Source organism: Lissotriton helveticus, chromosome 3_1 (genome assembly GCF_964261635.1).
Source record: "Lissotriton helveticus chromosome 3_1, aLisHel1.1, whole genome shotgun sequence".
Lineage (NCBI taxonomy): Eukaryota > Metazoa > Chordata > Amphibia > Caudata > Salamandridae > Lissotriton > Lissotriton helveticus.
The window spans coordinates 1645705292-1645724428 of NC_136061.1; the positions used below are offsets into that span (position 1 = coordinate 1645705292).

General features: G+C 41.7%; 1 protein-coding gene across 3 annotated transcripts in view; it reads right to left on the reverse strand.

Moving 5' to 3' along the window:
• C3_1H2orf76 (chromosome 3_1 C2orf76 homolog) overlaps positions 1 to 19137 on the reverse strand; it is a 144541-nt gene that overhangs the window by 58314 nt on the left and 67090 nt on the right. For 2 of the 3 annotated variants that reach the window (XM_078682389.1, XM_078682390.1), the window contains exons 2-3: positions 7825 to 7980; positions 2430 to 2480 (exon numbers count right to left, since the gene is read on the reverse strand). In XM_078682389.1, coding sequence (XP_078538515.1) covers positions 2430 to 2480; positions 7825 to 7957 — 184 coding nt within the window. In that variant the 5' untranslated portion in view covers positions 7958 to 7980. Of the gene's footprint in view, positions 1 to 2429; positions 2481 to 7824; positions 7981 to 14901; positions 14943 to 19137 lie in introns of those variants that run through there. The other variant, XM_078682391.1, reaches the window with a different exon arrangement.

Consider the following 19137-nt stretch of genomic DNA (forward strand, 5'->3'; position numbering starts at 1 on the left):
TGCATTCCTCAATACAATTCTTCACTACTTACAAAACATTCTGAGAAATACATATGCCTATTAGGAAAGTCATAAACCTTAAATAGAAATTTGGAACTTAGCGCTTGATTTGGAGTATGACAGAGTATTCCATTGCAAAAGCCACAGAGTACCCTGTCCCTTGTCCGTCTGCTTCATTTAGAGTTGGGAGAATTGTTAAGTACTCTGCTGACAGAGCCGCCATTGGATCTGTCGACAGAATACTTCCTCCAACAGCCCGACAGACAGGAGTCTTCAGAGAAAGGACTTTATACTATCCTCCCTATTAAGGGCGGACGTTGTAAAGTCTTGCTCTTCCTCTCTGTCACAGTAGGATAAATGTGATGGTAAGGAACCAGCAAAAAACAATGAACCCCAAACCGAAGGAGAAAACCCCCAGGGAGTGGGGCCGTTATTTTTTTGTTTTTTCTAAATTAAACTCATGTATGTTCCTGTCAACGCAGCGAGCTGACCGAAGGATCCGTGGACAACTACGAATTTTGGCAGGTAAATGTAAATGTTAATCCAATACTTGTATAGCGCACGAATCACCCCCAAATTGGTATCTCGGCGCTGGGGGCCATTGGGAAGATTAAGCGAGCTATTGCCCAGAGTTGCATGGTGCTGGGCAGACCCTGCCACCGGAGCCGAGGATCGAACCGTGATCCCAGCGTCAGTCGACCTGGCCGCGGCGCCACACCTCTTCCCACATGGTGAAGGTCCCTCTAGGAGGCAGAAATACTGTCCTATGCCACACCGACACAAAAAGCGCCATCTACCAAACTCTAAATCAGGCCCTTAGAATTCAGAGATTCAATTCTGTCTAAACGCTTAAGATGATATAACTCCACATAGGATCGAAGTAGATGCAATCACAATTCATCAGGCACCTGCTACACCAACTCCCGCTTGGAGGAACTACTTGGAGGAGGTGACTAATAGCACCCACCAACACCAACACATTCAGACCGTCTCTCTTGGCCAGATGAGGTGTTCTGCAAAACAAACTACTTATCAGGTCAACAGCAAGTTTCCATTCAAGTCTAACTAAGCTGGAGTCTCTTCAGTAATTGGTCAATTTTCTGTTATTTTTCTATATATAGAACATTAACTTTAATGAATGCTTAGACTGTGTTTTTAATCTAACTATTTAACTTTAAATGTAAGAGAACTATTGTTTACAGTTTATCTAGCATGGAATAGGTTTGCTTTAATTTGCGAAAATTTGTATCTCGTAATATTTTTGTTTTATTTTTAGACTAAACGCAAATTGCTCTACATGAATAGCATATTTAAGTTTCCTATGTTGTGTCTTGTATCCACCCCCAAGACCTTCTGCAGGTTTTAAAGCTTCACTGCTGCCAAGCTAGCCAACAAAGAGCCAGGAGTACTCTAAGAAGACATGGTTCAATTTCATTATAAACAGTTGTGCCCAGGTGTGGTGCGCGCATATGTTTGGAGCATAAAGTCTTTACTTTCACTTACACCACTGTCAGGCCAGTAACATCCTGAGGTTGCCTCTCCATACCCAATTGCTCCTTTAATAATCCATTTATCTCCCTAATATTGTCAAGTTACGGTTCTCTTTCCTGACCGGGCTCCCTTCTCTCACACTACAGCAACCAGGCAAAACTTACCAGAGGGCTGTGAAAGGCCGCAGTAGCTCTACAAATCACATGCTTTCTCGAGAAATTGCTCTTCAGCACTTAGGTCTGGCTTTTTTGTTTCAGTCTTCACTCAACGTGACTGGAGACTCTGTGCCCTCTTTTACCAGGTCCCCTCCGATATCACATCTGCAGAACACGGCACCCAAAAACTCAATGTCTACAACTGTATATATGGAAAGCAACTCCATGAGGACACACATTCTATGAGACAGCAAGAAGACCTCCGTCTTTAAGTCGGAGTTCAGAGGAAAACATCTAGCGGAATTTTCCAATAAGCTAACATCTCTATTGACACTGTCCTCAATTGAGAACCATATTTACAGGCAAATTATTTATTAATGCACATCAGTTTGTCAGTATAAATGTTCCTGGAGACAAGATATGTTTTCCAACATCAGGACACAGTTCAGAGAAAATTACAGCGAATATTCTAACAAGCCAGTGTCTCATCTCCTCAATTGAAAACATTAATAGGTGCTCGTTATGTATTGCTGCAGGTCACTAGTAAGGTATGCCTCAGAAGTGTTATTTGACTTGGTGAGGACTTGAGACTAAGGCCTATCCTTATGTCGGACAATATTAAAAGAAAGGGCCATTTATATCTAAATGGAGTTAACAGGTTGCGACAGTCAAGCTAAGTTGACAGGTACACAAAATCAAGCCGTGAAGAGCACATTAGATCGGCTTCACATAAAAATAAAATCAAAAGTGTGAATCAAAGCGCTTGGTCATTATTTTACATACCATATGTATATTTCTTAAATGGAGGTGGAAGCCCTGGTCTCAACGGCACATCTGTAACAGAAAAGACCAAATATCAGCACAAAGATTATCGTCCCATTAAAATAAATTCATATATCTTATTAAAGTATGCTGTACCGAACAAAACTTAAGAGAAGAGTATTTTATGTAAGTCAATGGCCCAACCAGAGACACTGTTGTGTTTATTACATTTGTGTGGAATATTTACTTTCTGCTTTGAGGATATGAATGCTTTCCTGTGAAAAACATAGGTGAATGTGGGAAGCACTTCACATGCTCTGTGACTAAGGCTAGTTCCATACAAAGATCTCAGACATTCATTCCCTGCTTCAAGTATCCAACTCCATTGCAGGGTCGTCTGTTCGACCCACTCTACATTCTAATGAGGCTTCACTCACGGAGGCGTTTCTCAGTCTGCTCACTTTTCCTTGCATGTCCTCTGAGGTGACAGATCAGCTTTTAGAACGGGTCAAATTAGGCTCCCCATTGGATCCTTGTCCCCTCAAGGTGCTAAAAATTAGCTGTGAAATCATCATTCCCCCATCTTCCCGATGTCCTGAATGTTGCCATCTCAGAGGGGCAATATCCCTCTCAGTGGAAGATGGCTGTAGTGAAGCCACTTTGAAGAAACCTTCTTTGGAGCCTGGTGAACTGAAGAATTATCAGCCGATCTCCTTGTTCCCTATTCCAGCTAAGATCCTGGAAACCTACCTAAACTTTCATCTTAGCACCTACCTAAAAGATACCAACTACTTGATGGTTTTCAGCATGGGTTCAGAAGCCACAATAGTACGGAAACAGCACTGACGGCTGTTTTTAACAATATCCGGACTCAAGTGGATGCAGGGCACACCACCCTGCTTGTTCTACTTGACCTCACCGCAGCCTTTGATACCCTGTCTCCTCCCAGGCTGATTGGTCGCCTTAGAGAGATAGGTATCGGGGACTCAGCCTTGGGGCTTCTCGCTTCCTTTCTTAGTAAGCGGGCACAGACGGTGAAGCTTGGTCAATTCTACTCCGCCCCCAAACCCTTGTTGTGCGGTGTTCCTCAGGGCTCCTCTCTGAGCCCAACTCTTTTCAATATCTATGTTGCTCCTCTTGCTAAGGTTGTGAGATCCTTTGGGTTAGAGGTGCTGTCCTATGCGGACGACACCCAAATAATGGTGTCTATTTTGCACAGTATAAGCGATTTGGCCCTTGGAACTGTATGCAGGCAGTCTCCTCCTGATGGTGGAAAATTTTCTGAAGAGAAGACGGATGTCCTGATTTTTGGGAGTAAACAGGAGATCTGGTCCAGTGACTGGTGGCCAGACGCGCTTGGTGTCTGTCCCTGCCCGGTTTCCCATGAGTTATTGTGGACATTTCAATGTCACTAAGCCTTCAGGCTAGCAGGACAGTCTCCACTTGTTTCAGGAACATTAGCATCCTAAGAAAAATCTCCCATTTCCTCTCCTGCGATGCACGTAAGCAGGCAGTCATTGCTCTGGTAACGTCCAGATTGGACTATTGTAATGCCCTTTATTTGGGCATCAACAAAGGTTTAGTGCGACGTCTGCAGATGGTGCAGAATGCTGCAGCCAGGCTGGTGATGAATTTACCAAAATTTCATTCAGTCACAGCCTCCATCAAGTTGCTGCACTGGCTGCCTATGGACCGTAGGATCCTCTTCAAGACTTTGTGCATGACTCACGATGACTACTAAGGTTCAGGCCCGAGGCAAATCTGCTAACAGTACCAAGATTTAAGAAGGTCAAATGGGGTTAAATGGGGAGGTAGAGCTTTTTCCACTGCTGCTGCTAAACTGTGGTACTCCCTCCCGGAAGAGCTCTCGAGCTCTCGAGTCAGGCGTCTCATTCTCTTTTCCGTAAAGCCTTAAAGACCTGGCTTTTCTCACAGCCCTCGGTATAAGCATGTCTATCTGTCTGCACCCTTATGCTCCGCTTACAGAGCCTTGACGCCCTTGGGCTAAGTTTGCGTTCAACAAGTTCAATATTCATTCATTCACTCATTCATGAAGGCTAAAAAAAAAGTGACATGCAGTGATTGCAAAATATATTCATGCCCCATAACACTTCTGTATTACATCTTTTCAGCACAACTGAAATTGAAATAGGGATAGGAAGGGCATGAGGCGATGTACATTTCACCTGAGCTAGTTTAGTGTTAAGCATTTGTAAGTTAAGCATTGACCATTGTTTCCTATGTTGGTCTGATTAGTAAGTAGTTTTACTCTAGTTCAGTAAGAAAACCCTTTCTGCTTAGGTTACACAAAATGACACCATTTCTTATAATCAACATTAAGAGCTGCTGTACATTTAAATGTCTTTTATACATTTATTTAGTATTTTAATTTTGGGTGTTTTATAAAGCGCGGAAATGACGCAAGGGTATCAGATCGCTGTACATATGATTGATGAACATGAACAAAGATCTAAAGCATAAGGAACACCTAATAAAAATATAGACCAATGTTGAAAAAATCCAGTACGATATGGTATGCTGTAACCGTGTTTTTATTACACATCCTCCATTCATTTATGAGTCACTGGAATAGTTTTGGCAGAGTCTGCTTTGTGTCCGTTTATTTCTAGGTACCCGGGGGACAATGTGTGTGTGGTGTCTACTGGATGGGCTTCTGCCCTGTATAGCTATTACAGTCATTGTACCGGCCACTGCGCCCAGGGGATAGGCTCTCTGTGACTTCATGAGAGGAATATGTTCATTAAGATATTTTTTACCTCTTTTTTGAAGACATGGGTCAATGGGTTAGACTGAACTTTAGGGAGTTCCAAATCCTTGGAGCCGATCCAGAAAAGGAGCGTGGGAAAGGTTTTATGTTTCCTGAACTCTGGGGGGTGGGGGGGCGGGGGGGGAGGGGGTTGCCTCTTGAGAACGCAAATCTTTTCTGCCAGGTATGACTTTATGCAGGAGGCAAGCGATTTGCAGTTGAGTTCTGGCCTTGAGAGGGAGCCAGTTGAGAGTCCTAAGAGATGGGGTAATTTTGTCAAAGCGTCTACTGCATGTTACCAGTCTAGTTGTTGCGTTGAGGGTAGCTTTGAGTGGAGCCATTCTCGAATTGGGAAGACCTGAAAGGGTCCCAGATCCACATTTTAGCCTTGAGGCCACTAATGACTGTATTGCTTGTTTGTAGTCTGGAGGTGGCAGGAATGGTTTCACTTTCTTCAGTAGATTGATATGGAATAACACACTGAGCGTGGTTGCATTGATATGTGCTAGCATGTTCAGATTCTTGTCCAGTGTTATTTCAAGCGATTTAGTGGCATCATACATGGTAAGTTTGCAGTGGAGGGCGTCTAGGTGATTGAGCCAATCCTGGATGCTTGTGGAGCTGTTATGAGGGGGGAAGGTAGGAATTCTGTTTTCAGAGAGTTCAGCTTGAGGTTGTTTTGAACAAGCCAGTACTGCGTTTTGACTACAGTGTTATTTAGTAGGATAACATCCCCTAGGGAGGATATCTTTAAGTATAATTGTGTGGTCTGCTCCATGTAGTATGCAACATTCGATTGTTTGAAGATTTCTGTTAGTGGCTCCATATACGGGTTAAAGAGTATAGGGGAAATAGTTGACCCTTGTCGAACTTGCATCTCACTGGTGCGGCACCCGAGAAAGAGTTGACTAGTTTGATTCATTGCGAGCAGTTCTGCAGCAAGGATATGAACCAGGAGAGCACTTTCCTGTACAGACCCATTCTGTTTTCTAGCAATTTTAGTAGGTAGTCGTTTTTGACCGTGTCAAACGCAGATGAGAGGTCGAGTAGGATGAGTAGGCAGGAGTCATTGTTGTCTAGGATCTTAAGAGTGCAATTTATTATATGAACAATGGCAGATTCTGTGCTGAGCCCTGGTCTAAATCCAGATTGAAATTTGTTGAGTAGGTTGAATTGACCAATGCGCTGACTCAATTGGTTGTGGACACAATTTTCCAACAATTTGGGCAGAAAGGGAATATTTGACACAGGACGAAAGTTGCTCAGGGTTATAGAGTGTGCTGTTACTTTTTCCAGGAGGGGCGTCACTTGCCCAGCCTTCAGGTAGTCCAGGTTAATGCCTTGTTTTACTGATGAATTTATGATCTTTGTCAATGTGGTTCAGAAGAGGTGACTGAGCTCCTTTAGTATAGTGGAAGGGGATAGGGTTGTTGAAATGTGAAGTTGGTTTAAGGATAGTAGGGTCTTGTGGACCTTCTCAGTGAATGTTTTGAAATCACTCCAGAAGGCTTGATTTTTGGTCTTGGATAGGTAAGTTGGCATCTGTTACTCCGCTGGGTATGGAGAAAACGTCAGAATGGTGATCGTTGTCTATAGTGGCTCGTAGCCGTTCTTTGACGGTTACAATTTATTTTTCGAAGAGAAAGCTTCACAATTTTCCACGGAGTTATTGCTGATCTTGGTTGGATAATTTGTCCTGGTTTGTTGGTTGACAATTTCAAACAATCGCAGGGCGATTCCTTACAATGTTGAGTTGGTATCTGAAGTATGATGCTTTTGTGTTACAGATGTGTTTTTTGTAGCTGGTCCGTCGTTCACATAGTTTGATTAGGAGCAGTGCCAGGGGTTCCAGTCTCCACCCTTATTCTGCATGTCTAAGACCCTTTCTCGTTTAGACTTTGATTGTACCAAGGGTGGGGGTGTTTCATGTTTTTTCTTTTGAGGCTCAGTGGGGCTACTGACTCCATTATGTTTGATACTGTATGGTTGTAGTGCTCGGGTAATTCGAGAATATTTTGGGTTACTGGTGGGGGAACGAGGTTTTTCTAGCAAAGTGCAGTCAGTTGCACCCTATCAATATTTTTAGTGTCTCTAACCCAGCATTTCTGTTTGGTTTCTTGAACTTTAGCTCTCTGTATGTGCGGATTTAGGTGGGGAAATGATCGAGTGATGATCAGACCAGTCACTGGATGTGACAGTCAATTATCAGAGCTTTTTCTCTGGACATAAGGTTGAGCGTTGATCCTTTGTTATGAGTAGGGCTTGTGCATGATTGGGATAAGTTTTGATCAGAGAGGACTGTTTTAGAGTATATCCCTGGATATCGTCTGCGTCGTCTCCCAGCAAAATAGCACTGAGGTGTAGCAAGGAGTGTATTGTAATTGTTTCCATTATATGTTCAATGAATAGTTGGCTGTCTCCTGCAGGGTGGTAAATGATGTGCACTTTGGCTAGTTATTTCTGTGCTGTGGAGATTTCTGCACTCAAATATTCACAGTATGCGAGACTGTATACTGGGAAAGTCTTGACTAGTAGGGATGAAGGCTAACACACCCACTTTAACATTTCAAATCATCAAATATAGATCTGAGGAACAAAACACCAGGAAAGCATCAATGAGAAAATATACAATAAGCACCAGTATCATACCATTCTTCACAAGCGTGATAAATTCTTTTACGGTTTGATTCAAGTCCACATTGTGATATATTACGGGTTTGAAGTTGCGGTGCTCAAAGGAGCGTACCAGACGAACAGTAACAGTCACTTCTTCTGACGACATGAGAACAAGCAATTGATCTTAACCTAGAAGAAACAGTTAGAAAATGTTAGATGATGTTCGCAAATAGTGCAAATATACTTTTCTCACAAACTTATTCAATATACTAAGGTAAAACTAAAATGTTGTAATTTTGATAAAATAAGACATGCTAGCAATTGTGAATCATATGTGAGTGATATGGAAAACAATGAAATCTGGATCACTGATCTGCCCAAAAACAGTTCTCTACCAAGAGGTTCCGGGATAAGAGAATTCTGTTAACTGAGGAATGACAGTTAAACTGCCCTGATCTGAAAACATAACTTTTGCTTTTTTCTTGGAACATACTTTAAAATATTTTCAGACTCAGAGGAACTAAAGGATTTGGATATGTCTGAATCCTTTTACAAAGCAAGTATTCGGTTCTACTATCAGCATTCATTCGAAGTGTTCCTTGCAGATTAGTCATAAATAAACTACATGACAATCAACTTGGTTTTCGCATACATTATTTATTCTTATACAATGCTATCACCTTAATGAATGTGGCGCCACCCTATACACCATGAAACGGTTCCAACAAACAACATTTCTCAGAATTAAAGGTTAAGGAGCTAAACATCTTCTCTTAGGAGAAATGAGTCACAAACAGAGCTACAAAACGCAGTGAAGAGCAACGAGATGGCTGAATGAGATTACATCATATGGGGCACTGGAATAAAAATATATAGCTCTTAGAGAACAATTACTTCAAACATATTGTCAGTAGTGCATTTTCTAATTCAAATAATTCTATTGGAAAATTGAGGAAAAAAACCAGAATACACGCACCACTAAATAGCAGAAATGAAAACTGTTCATTTTGTATATCACAAATAAGCACAAAAAATCCTAATAATGAGACGAGAAAGAACATTCAGATAAAATCAGAGAAGTTGAATGAATGTAAGGGGCAAACATTCTGTATCATTTTAATACGCAAGCAGGGATCCTTGAAAGTTACTACTGTAAGGCTCGACTCAATTTTATTGTGTGGGTATATATGCGTGCCACAGACGGCTGGTCATAGGGATAGTGCTAAAAACGATAAAGGGGGAATAGGGCAAAAACAGGAGAAGAATCATGTCGAAGCTGTGGTCTATTTGGTTTCACAGGAGTGGAATATGGTCAATTGAGTCCAACCAGGATAATGTTCGTTTGGGAAAGTATTAGGTGGGGGTATTTAATCCGCTTTGAAACATTTTTACATTTGACAGCACTACCTTAAGGTGGTTTCAATTGCTGCAGGAAAATGTCCGATTTGTTCCAGAGTTTGTATGCATTATTCTGGAGACACAGTTATCAGTCTAGTCAGCTAGAGAGTGAAAGGGATTCCCAAATGCTGGGAGCATTGAAGAGCCAGCTAAACTTTTAAACTCGGTTTTCTTATGTGAAATGCCAGGCAGGCTCTGAACAAGAAGGGATACTTAGCAATGCAGAGTATTGTCAATTGGTGAGGTGCCGACTCTGAGGGGCGCTGGTGGGGGTGTTTACCATTCCAGTCACTGGAGATTGAAAGGGGTTTGTTTACAAAATGCTGGGAGTACTTAAAAGCCAGCTAAGCTATCAGTTTTAAGTGTTTTAAAAGTCAGGCATCAGCAATGCCAGTCCTTGTTCTCTCGAGCACTGCATCATTTGTGCTTTGGGAGAGGAAAAGGAAGAAATGTCTAGGGGTCGGCTTTGTGAGGATAGAAGTAATCTACAACCTCACCTCTCCTAACTTGCCAGCAGAGTTCAAACATCAACAAATGTCCAAGTGTTTTAGAGTGGTTTCTAGCATAGACTAAGTATACTCCTAAACAAAAGAAGCCCAGATCTCTGGGTCCCTGGAGGCAAGTGCATATGCTTTAGACCAGATGGTAAAGGATTTTGCTGTAAGAAGGTAACTGTCGGAAAACTTACTATTGCGGAGTTGAGCTCCTGTGTACATTATTGACATAGGACAGCCCTGTTCAATGTCCCTCCATTATGCTGCAGGTGCCTCGTACCACTAGGTCAGAGGCAAGAGTGAGAAAACAGTGCATTGAAGTTTTAATTTTGTTTCCTAAAGTACCTTTTTTTGTATGCTGGTCTATGCCAGGCGCATTCGGACGAAAACGGTTAGAAGTTTGTGAGGAGGGGTTATCCTTGGTCTCTGGGAAAGGAGTCATTTGAGCAACAGACACAATTACTGTACTGTAGAGGAGTGAGTAAATGAAAGGTTCCAGGAAGTCTGAGGCGAGGAGCCATAACCTCTGGTTTCACAACTTATTCGCTGCCACCAGTTACCTACTCTCAAAATTTCAAAGAACGACGTACTTCTTTACACATTCAATGATGGCCATATTTAATTAAGCCCAGAGGCTGAACAATTACAGGTATTCTTGTTCCTGTTTACAGTTTTGTGTAGCAATGTGGATTATGTGGACGCTTAGTGCCCTGAAAAGGTTATCCTGGCACTGGCCAAATAAGAGTAATAGTGTCCACCAGATCTGGAGAGGAATACTTCTGGGGTGTAGGTTAGGTGGAGCAAACATCAACTAAAGGGTTTAGGTGGGCAAAGGAACGATTATTTGTTTAAATAGTGAGGACTGATATTGCTCAGGGGTTTGTAGGTATGGCAGAGGAGCTTAAAAAGAGCATGCTTGTGCAGAAGAAGACAATGAAGATCCCGGAGTTGAATTGAGCCTGATGAGTTGTTGGGAATTTTGGGACCAATCTTGCTGACAAGTTTTCCAACACCTCTATCTTTTAATTAGGTGTTCTGGAATGCCTACGTTAAAGACATTACCATAGTCTAGTCTGCTGGTTACTAAGGTTTGAGTGACATATTTTAGAGTGTGGCAGATCAACCAGAAAAAGGTTTTTCAGAGCACTTTAAGGATGTCGAGGCAGGAAGCCAATACAGTCATGACTTGATTAAGTATTGTGAGGACTTTATCGACAATGATCCCAAAGTCGCTGGTTGACTTGACAGGTTGGGGAGTAGGACCAAGCACTTTAGGCCACCAGTTATCGGCCCGGTGTGTCATGTTCTTGGCATACAAGACTTCCTCAGTTTTGTCACCATTTAATTCTACGCAATGGTCTCTCATCCAGCTGGTGACGACTTTCATTAAAGCTAGCTTGAGTACTGTGGATGTCATCAGATATGGAAATGGATAGCTGAGTGTCTTTTGCATAAGATACGACCTCAAACCCAAAAGATCTAATAAACTCCATAAGAGAGGCTAGGTATGCACTGAAAAGAGTACGGATTAAGCAGGAGCCCTGTCAGACTAAATATGTTATTTGAGATGTCGAATTGAAAAGGCACGAATAGGATGAACTGAGAGAAATTAGAAACGACTAAAGCCACTTCAGGGCGTTTGAGCATTAGCCAAAGTTTTGGATGCGCTTGAACAGTGTGTGACACCATGTTGAATCCTGCTAATTGGGCCAGCATAGGCTCCCAAAACCCAACATAGCGGGAATTAATATACAAGCATTTTAATTTATGATGTGGTTTGTGTTTGGAGGACTGTGTAAGGATGTATGTAACGTTGCTGTTAGGAAGAGACGTCCCTGTGCCATTAGTGGACTTCTGGGGTTCCAAATGATTCTACGGTAAACAGGAAGAGAAAGCGTAATGGTGAGTTAGGCATTTTTGTGAGGAATGCTACAAACGATTTTCTACTGGTTTGATTTGTCAGGCTTTTAAAGACGGCATAAATGCAGTTTGCCAAGTCTCTGAGAGAGAATGATCTATGAAAGCCTAGGCATATCTGTAGATCACCCTGCCCCTCCTTCAGCCCCGTGCCTTTGATGTAGAGTTGGGACTAAATAATAAAAATATACATGTCAATTAATATTTTAAGGTAATGGGAAACGAGAGATCATATACATCCATTCATTAAAAAAACAGACCACACTACCAGGGGCTTGGGTAAAGATTGGTGTACGTTTTGCTTTCAATGAGCGACAATTCCATCAGCGCTGTCCATCCTTAACCATTCTTGCTGAAACAAATTGACATGTGTAACCCAAGAGCTTGAAGGTCTGGGAATAGGAAACTGCAAGCACAGCTTTTGCGCAACCGCCCTCAAGAAATCGTATCAAACTTACAAGATAAGCTTTCCTTGAAGCCAGTGGCCAAAGTAAACACCTGCAGGCACTTGCTGTACAATCTGTGTAGATCCATATACAACAAACTCACTAAGTATAAGCAAATTAACAAAGTTAGTTGAAGCCAATGACCAAGTCAGGGGACATGCAAAGGCAGGAAGGGTCACGTCTGCATACAGGTCTCAAAACGTTTTTGCTCGGCAAAAAAATGCTCAGGCACCCTCCTTTAATGATACTGATGTACAACAGTTTTGAGGCTGAGTGACATAGGAGTAATACAAATTGCACCAGGGGCATAACAAGCTTAACTAAAGGTATAAACTAGATTGTAGATTACTGATCAGCAGTAGGTGTAGTAGAAGGATGTAGGTGTAGTAGTGTACATCAAACTAAATATGAGTGGTCTAAATGACTCTGGCAAAAACAGCAAATACAGTACAAGGTCGTACTGATGGACAGTGCAGTACACAGGGAACTTGTATTTAACTTCTACGTGTACTGCTAAGACTATATTCAGACTTTGGAGTTCAGTCTAGGTCACTTCACAAACGTGAGAAAATACAGAGCAATGCAATAAAACTCAAAGATTTGAGACATATAGAAAGAGCATGATATTGTCAGCCCACGGAAAGAATTCAAAATATGGTACATCATAGCCTATTAAAAAAAAATAGCCTGTGATAGTCACCAAGAAGGGAATACTTCTAGGCAATGATTTTAAAGTAGGAAAAATGCAATTCAAGACAATAGTAGAGACAGTCTAACTATTGTGGCAATGGACATTTTTGATAGCTCGACCTAACAAATCTTAAATGTACACATTCTTAAAGTCCCACTGCAGAGGAGTGTGCATGGTGATTCATGGGTCTCCTGTCGGTTCTCCAGTTCTATATTTGAAACACACCAACCGATTTACAGAAACGTTGGCGCAGCCTATTTAGACTTATCTGCACCATAACAGTTACCAAGTTTCTGTATCATGCAAAATTTCAACCTATCTGCGTTGTGCAAAAATAGCAATTCAGAAAATCCTCCCTGATATTAAGCAAACTTTATCATTTCACCTAGGCGTCCTTAATGAGGGATATTACACATGCTTGCGGCATGCTGCTGTAAAGTGACTGCCCGCAAAGGGAATCTGGTGTACCACAAAACAAGTAGGTTCTCTGCAGCAAAAGTAACATTCTGCATCCTGCCAGCTGTTCTATGTTCAGACACCATTGGTCCCTCCATTTCCAAGGAGCATGAGGCTCTGCAAACCTGGATCCCAAGTCAATAAACAGCATCAATATGGATGTATCACTCTATCATGATTGCAGGCTGCCAGTAACAAGAAATCGTGCAGCAGGAGGAATGGTTACAGAATACTACTTGTTGCCATGTAAAACCAAGGCTGATGGCTGTTCCAAGGTACTGATGTATAAAAGGTAATGTAGCAGGCAACATGGCAGGCTATAGGGGTGGGCGGAATTTGCACAGTCACGCTACGCAAAACTCCACGAAATGTTAAAAAATCTCGACTAGCATGCAGAATTCCGCTAGCACACGGAATTGCTTGTTCCGCCCGTTCGCAATGCTTTTTTCCTGTTGGCGAATGCAGTTTGTGTGCTCGAGGGTAAATATCTTGCGAACACGCATTTTGAAAGCACGAACGAGCAAAAAATTCTGCCAAGCCGCGGAATTTTTGGCATTTCGGCATTCTCTGCGGAACGCAAAATTACCCAAATTCCGCGAGCGGAACGGAATTTACTGCCCAGGCCTACTAGAGACACAAGCAGTCACATATTTACTAGCTGCGTGGCTTTTCTCCCTCAATGTTAGGTAAGAATGGCGCATTTAGAAAAATTACAGATTCTACCTCACACCATTAGATCCCTTCTGATTTCACTCTGGCGTAACAGTGCAGCTTTATTCATTCTTGTGAACACAGGATTCATGATTTGTTTATAGAAACATCGTGCTCAGCTTGCATAGTTAATTGCATCGCGAAATTCAAATGTTTATGTCAACCTCTTAGGCCTGGGCACGAAATATATTGCAAGGGGATCTATTTCACAGAAATGAACGTTTATTTTTTTTAATGGATGATCTGAGTTGAATCGCTTGATAAATATATCCATAGGATGAATCAACTTGGTTTGAATCCAACAAAACCCAAACAGTAACTAGAGAATGTTTCCCTACCGTATCAATTGAATTAATTCACAGCTATTGGCAAACGGATTGATGGATAGGCTGATCACCGCACTGCGTAGAATCTGATCAATTGCTTCTCTCTGCTGTTGCATATTGCCCTACGCTTTTCTGGAGCCAATTAAACCAATTAAAAGAAGCTAGCAAGTAAAATTGTTAGGCTAAATTAGTCTCACTGCTCGGCGTTCAATTCAAACTATCAATAACGTTTTTTCGGAAGAAACAACAGAGAATAGTTAAGGTTAACGCACTTCAAATTTAAGACACATGAAAAAGATTGCTGCAAAGATCTAAAAATCTCGGCGATAAAACCCAGAAATGTAGAAGGTAAAAATTCACCAAATGTATTATCTTCGTTGAAAGATGGCTAGACATTTCTTAAATAAGATACAATTGTGGACCTGGGATGTCCTCCACTCACCTCAATAAGTGAAAGGATGACATTGGTATTAAACAGACATCCATAATCTAATGGCAAGCAGGGACAACCTTCAAAATGCATTTTTATATTTTGCATTTTTTCTCCAGCTACACAGGTTAAAGTAAATATTGAAAAAACGCTGCCACCACCTCCAATAATAGGAATCAAAGTATGACAATTTTTAAGTTCAGCAGGCCGTTCTGGCTTGTTCAGCTGTAACATGGTTTACCTTAGATGTTGCAAATAAGTGGAGAATGGAGCCAACTTTCTAAGGACTGTAGGGGAAATAGGGAACAATTAACATGTTAGTAGATTTCATGCAAATCAGGCCAGTGATGCAAAAAATGATCAACACTGAAGAATGTAATGTCTACACCCACTTAAAAGAAAGGGTTTCCATCACCTAGCAAGCTGAACTTAGCGCTTTGTAAGAAATTGGATTATTATTTGGGGTGGTTGATGGCATACCTCAAGGAATTATCACAACTCTTGCAAAGGTGACTCCCCTAAATTTACTAAATTAACCTGAGTTCAACCCCCTGGTACTTATTGCACAGAACAGATTGACTTAACTTAGGGCAATGTGTAAAGTATATATGTAGTACCAAAACAATAAAAGTCAAAACAACACAAGAAAAATCCCAAACTGAAGCAGTAAAATTTAATAAACAAAATGACAACAAAAATCCACTAAGGGGAACCTGAGACATGCATTTTTCAAGTTTAAAGTAGAAATCGTGACACCAAAAATGAAAGCGCCAATGACAGTCACTGGTGGAAGTAGATTTGGACTATGGTGCATTTTCAGGCCAGTTGTCATGGAGCCTGGGTCACGTACACTAATTTGATTGGGCCCACAAAAGTCTGAAAGTCAAAACGTTTGAAAAAGTTTATATTAAGCCTCACAGGTCTGGAGGAAACACACTAAGAAACTAACATGGGCAGACCACGTGCAGCACCCTGCAATCTAGGTCCCCTATTGTCCAGGTCCATATCTTTCTAACCGGAACATATTGATAATATAATGGATGATTGGAATACTATGTACTTCTGATTATTAAATGTGATCCAGTAGTGTGTACGGTTCATATTTAGCAATTGTCTATTGCTTTTTTGTGGCTGTATAAAAAAAATTCAATAAAAACAATTAAAAAAAACTAAAAGGGCATCAGGCAAAGGCCAACATCAGGATCCAGTTCAGGTCCAGTTGCCATTGGTCAGCTGGGTACTTCCTTGAAAAGGCCTCTTGCAGCTTGCTATCTGCCTGTGGCCACACAGGAGGTCAGCTAATTGACTCTTGAAGTAGTTTTCTTTAAACTGGGCGCGAGAGGGAACAGATATATGATACAGAAATGGTGGTGGATAATAGGAAAACAGCGCTGTAGGATTTTATCACATATAAACTGAGTTACAGTATGGAATCTGGTACGGTGCAATGAGGTAGGGAAAAACCACCAGATCCCCAAGTTTGTGGTCGAAGGCCACTCAGCTATAAATACAAATTCTCTGCACATGTTAGAATTTAAATATAAAGGTTCATGAACCCATCACAGTTAGTCTTTCTTGTGTATCTCAAGGTGATTTATTTAAGTCTTTCTGTGAGTGAAGTCCGTTCTGCACTTCACTTAGAATAACTAGAATGGGCTTGGAATACAAGCTACTGCTTCCTGCTAAATTGAAGGTTCTAAACAGGGAATACTTCTTCACAGAATCTGGAGCAGCTAGAGAGTAGGCATACCAGAGGGCTGCAGAGACAAGAGCACCAATGGACTGGGAACGCAGAGTGCAGCATCAAAGATGATGGACATATTTCAGGCCTGGACAGCAGTGAAGTCAACGAGATCACAAATGATCATTGAAAGCAAGGAGGCGGCGAGTCACAGAGGCCTCCAAGGTGGTTCTGATGACATGAATACCAAGCCTTGAAGATTCCGATGTTACAGCAGGAGGAATAGAGTCAGATTCCAAAGATTCAACTTCTGGTGGGCAGTAGCTACCCAAAATAATGCCTCGTTCTAGACCCCTTCTTATGTACCTTTTAATTAGAAACACAAATGCTACCCCTCCTGGTGGTGCAAGGTGATATGACTGATGATGGAACATTTCAGATGCACTTATGCGGATGATCACACAGCAGACTGGCTGATGGAATGGCAAAAGCGCTCAGGCTATGGCACTACCACTGAACTTTCCTATTCCAATAACTAAGGCTTGGAAGCATGTTCGGTTGCATGACTTTTGTATGGGCTTAGGCTAGTTGCAATCTATCTAGAGAGCAGCAATGTGCTTCTTGGATGCATCTTCCTAAACCTCCGAGGTTCCCTTTCTCTTCAAGGGCTTAACACCACCACCTCAAAACCCTCCTTAGTGAGAAAAGAATAGGTAAATTCTCAAAATGCTACAAGGCATGCAGTGGAATGGGAAAGACATGTAGATCTTCAGCTGAGCTCAGCACTCACTGCTCTACACAATTAGACCTAATGAAGGCGTAAGTGAAAATTGCATAGGCTAATGATCTCCTACATGAGTTAGCACGCTGATATTTTTTATTTGAACTTATGTATTCAAGCTTAGGTTGAACAAATTGGTTGAATGTACAAAGATCATACTTTCTCTGAACACTGAAACGGCATTTGACTACCAATTGCGATTTATTTTGCAGCAGCTAACTAAGTAGAATTGTTTATACTGTTTTAACGTGGATGTTGAGAACACTTTGAAATGCACAATAAGGCTATCTCATTGATGTGATGGAAATGTACTGAGGGTGTAAAAATAACGTAAAACCTCTGTACATCGATCCAAAAATAACAAAATATGTAATATTGGATCAAACATGGACATAGGGTAACTTGCATGAAAAAAAAGAACATGATCTTTTTACCTGCAATCAATTCGTATGGATTAACACTACATGATAATGGTGTCACAAATACACCTTATCCCCTTGCATGCTGATGACGGCCCTCACCCGTCATGCACTAAGGCGCTCGTGTGCTGATGACGGCTGAGGGCCGTCATAAGCCCGCCCACTCGCGATTTTGCCGCACAGGCGTAGAATCGCGGCAGCATGCAAGGGGTTAAAAATAGATTGCAAGGAAAATTGTATGACATTATATTCAGCATTAGCACGAGGAGTATTATTGTGCATCAGACCAGGTTTCCCTTAGATCCAGGAGGGGGATGGGTTTTAGCCAGACGTTTCCTCAATAGTGACCCATGAATTTTAATGACAGATATGTCTTCAGTCAAATACAATTGACATTCATTGACCGCATATTGCCATACCTGGCTGCTACATAACATGTACCAAAGTTGATAGGTGACTTCAACTGTGTGATGAACACACATGTAAATAGGCCCTGCCCACTACTGCAGGGGCCCACACAAGTAAATATTAATTTTAAAAAAAGGGGAAATGGGTTGCAGGTTTACGTACCCCATGGTTGGGAAATTTGCTTTTTCACCCAGACATGATTTTTACACCAGGCTATGCACTTTTTTTGCTCCCTGCAGTTACTGGGGTCATCTGCACATACTGAGTACCAAGAAAAAGCTATTTCAAATCACAAACCCCTGATAATGCCATTATGATGGGGCAGGCCATTCATCTGTAAACCAAGCTGGCACTTGCAGCCTATATAAATAATGTTGGTCAATTATTTTCAAGAAAATGCTGGCTTAGTTGGTGAAACACTTGTGGAACAGGAGGTGTTAAAGTTTATATCAGAGGGATATGCATAAATACCATGTGTGATGTGCACATTGGGTCTCCACAGGTAAATTGAGGAACTTGACAAGGATCTGGGGTTCAGGAGTCACCTGTAATCTGGGGATAGCCGCTGGACCTAAATAGGTCCCCACATGCAGTGCTACTAGAAAGAATGTGGCTGTAAATTTGTTGCCAGACAGCACACTGAAGGAGACAAAACCAGTTTCCTGTTTTCCAGGTTAAACCAGTCAAATGCCACTCTCCAATACCCTGGAGAAATGAAAATGGTCAATCGAAGTGGTCTTAATGCGGCAGATTATGAGGCCGATTACATGCCTCGTGGCTTGATAACAATCTGAGGGGAGTGTATAGATACTGTACATTTGCAGAGCATTAGGTGCTCATACAGTTACTGAAGCAATATTTGGGGTTATGTCCCAGACTCTTCCTGCCCTAATTTGCTTCATTTGGCAAGTCAATAATGTAGAAGGTACGTTAGAAGATCTGGACAGGGGATGGATCATTCGCCTGAAATGCCCTTATAGTGCACTGCTACATTTAAAGAAATAATTTATATAGCCCAGGAATGTGGAATTCCTATAGCCCTACTCCCTACGCCCAGGACATATTGTTTGGGGTCAATGGAAACAAGTTTTCATGTGTTTTTTGTCATTGGGACAAGTAGGCCCAACCCCCTACAGCACAAACCCTTTGGCTGCCAGTTTGCATTACCACATTATGGATCAGGGACGG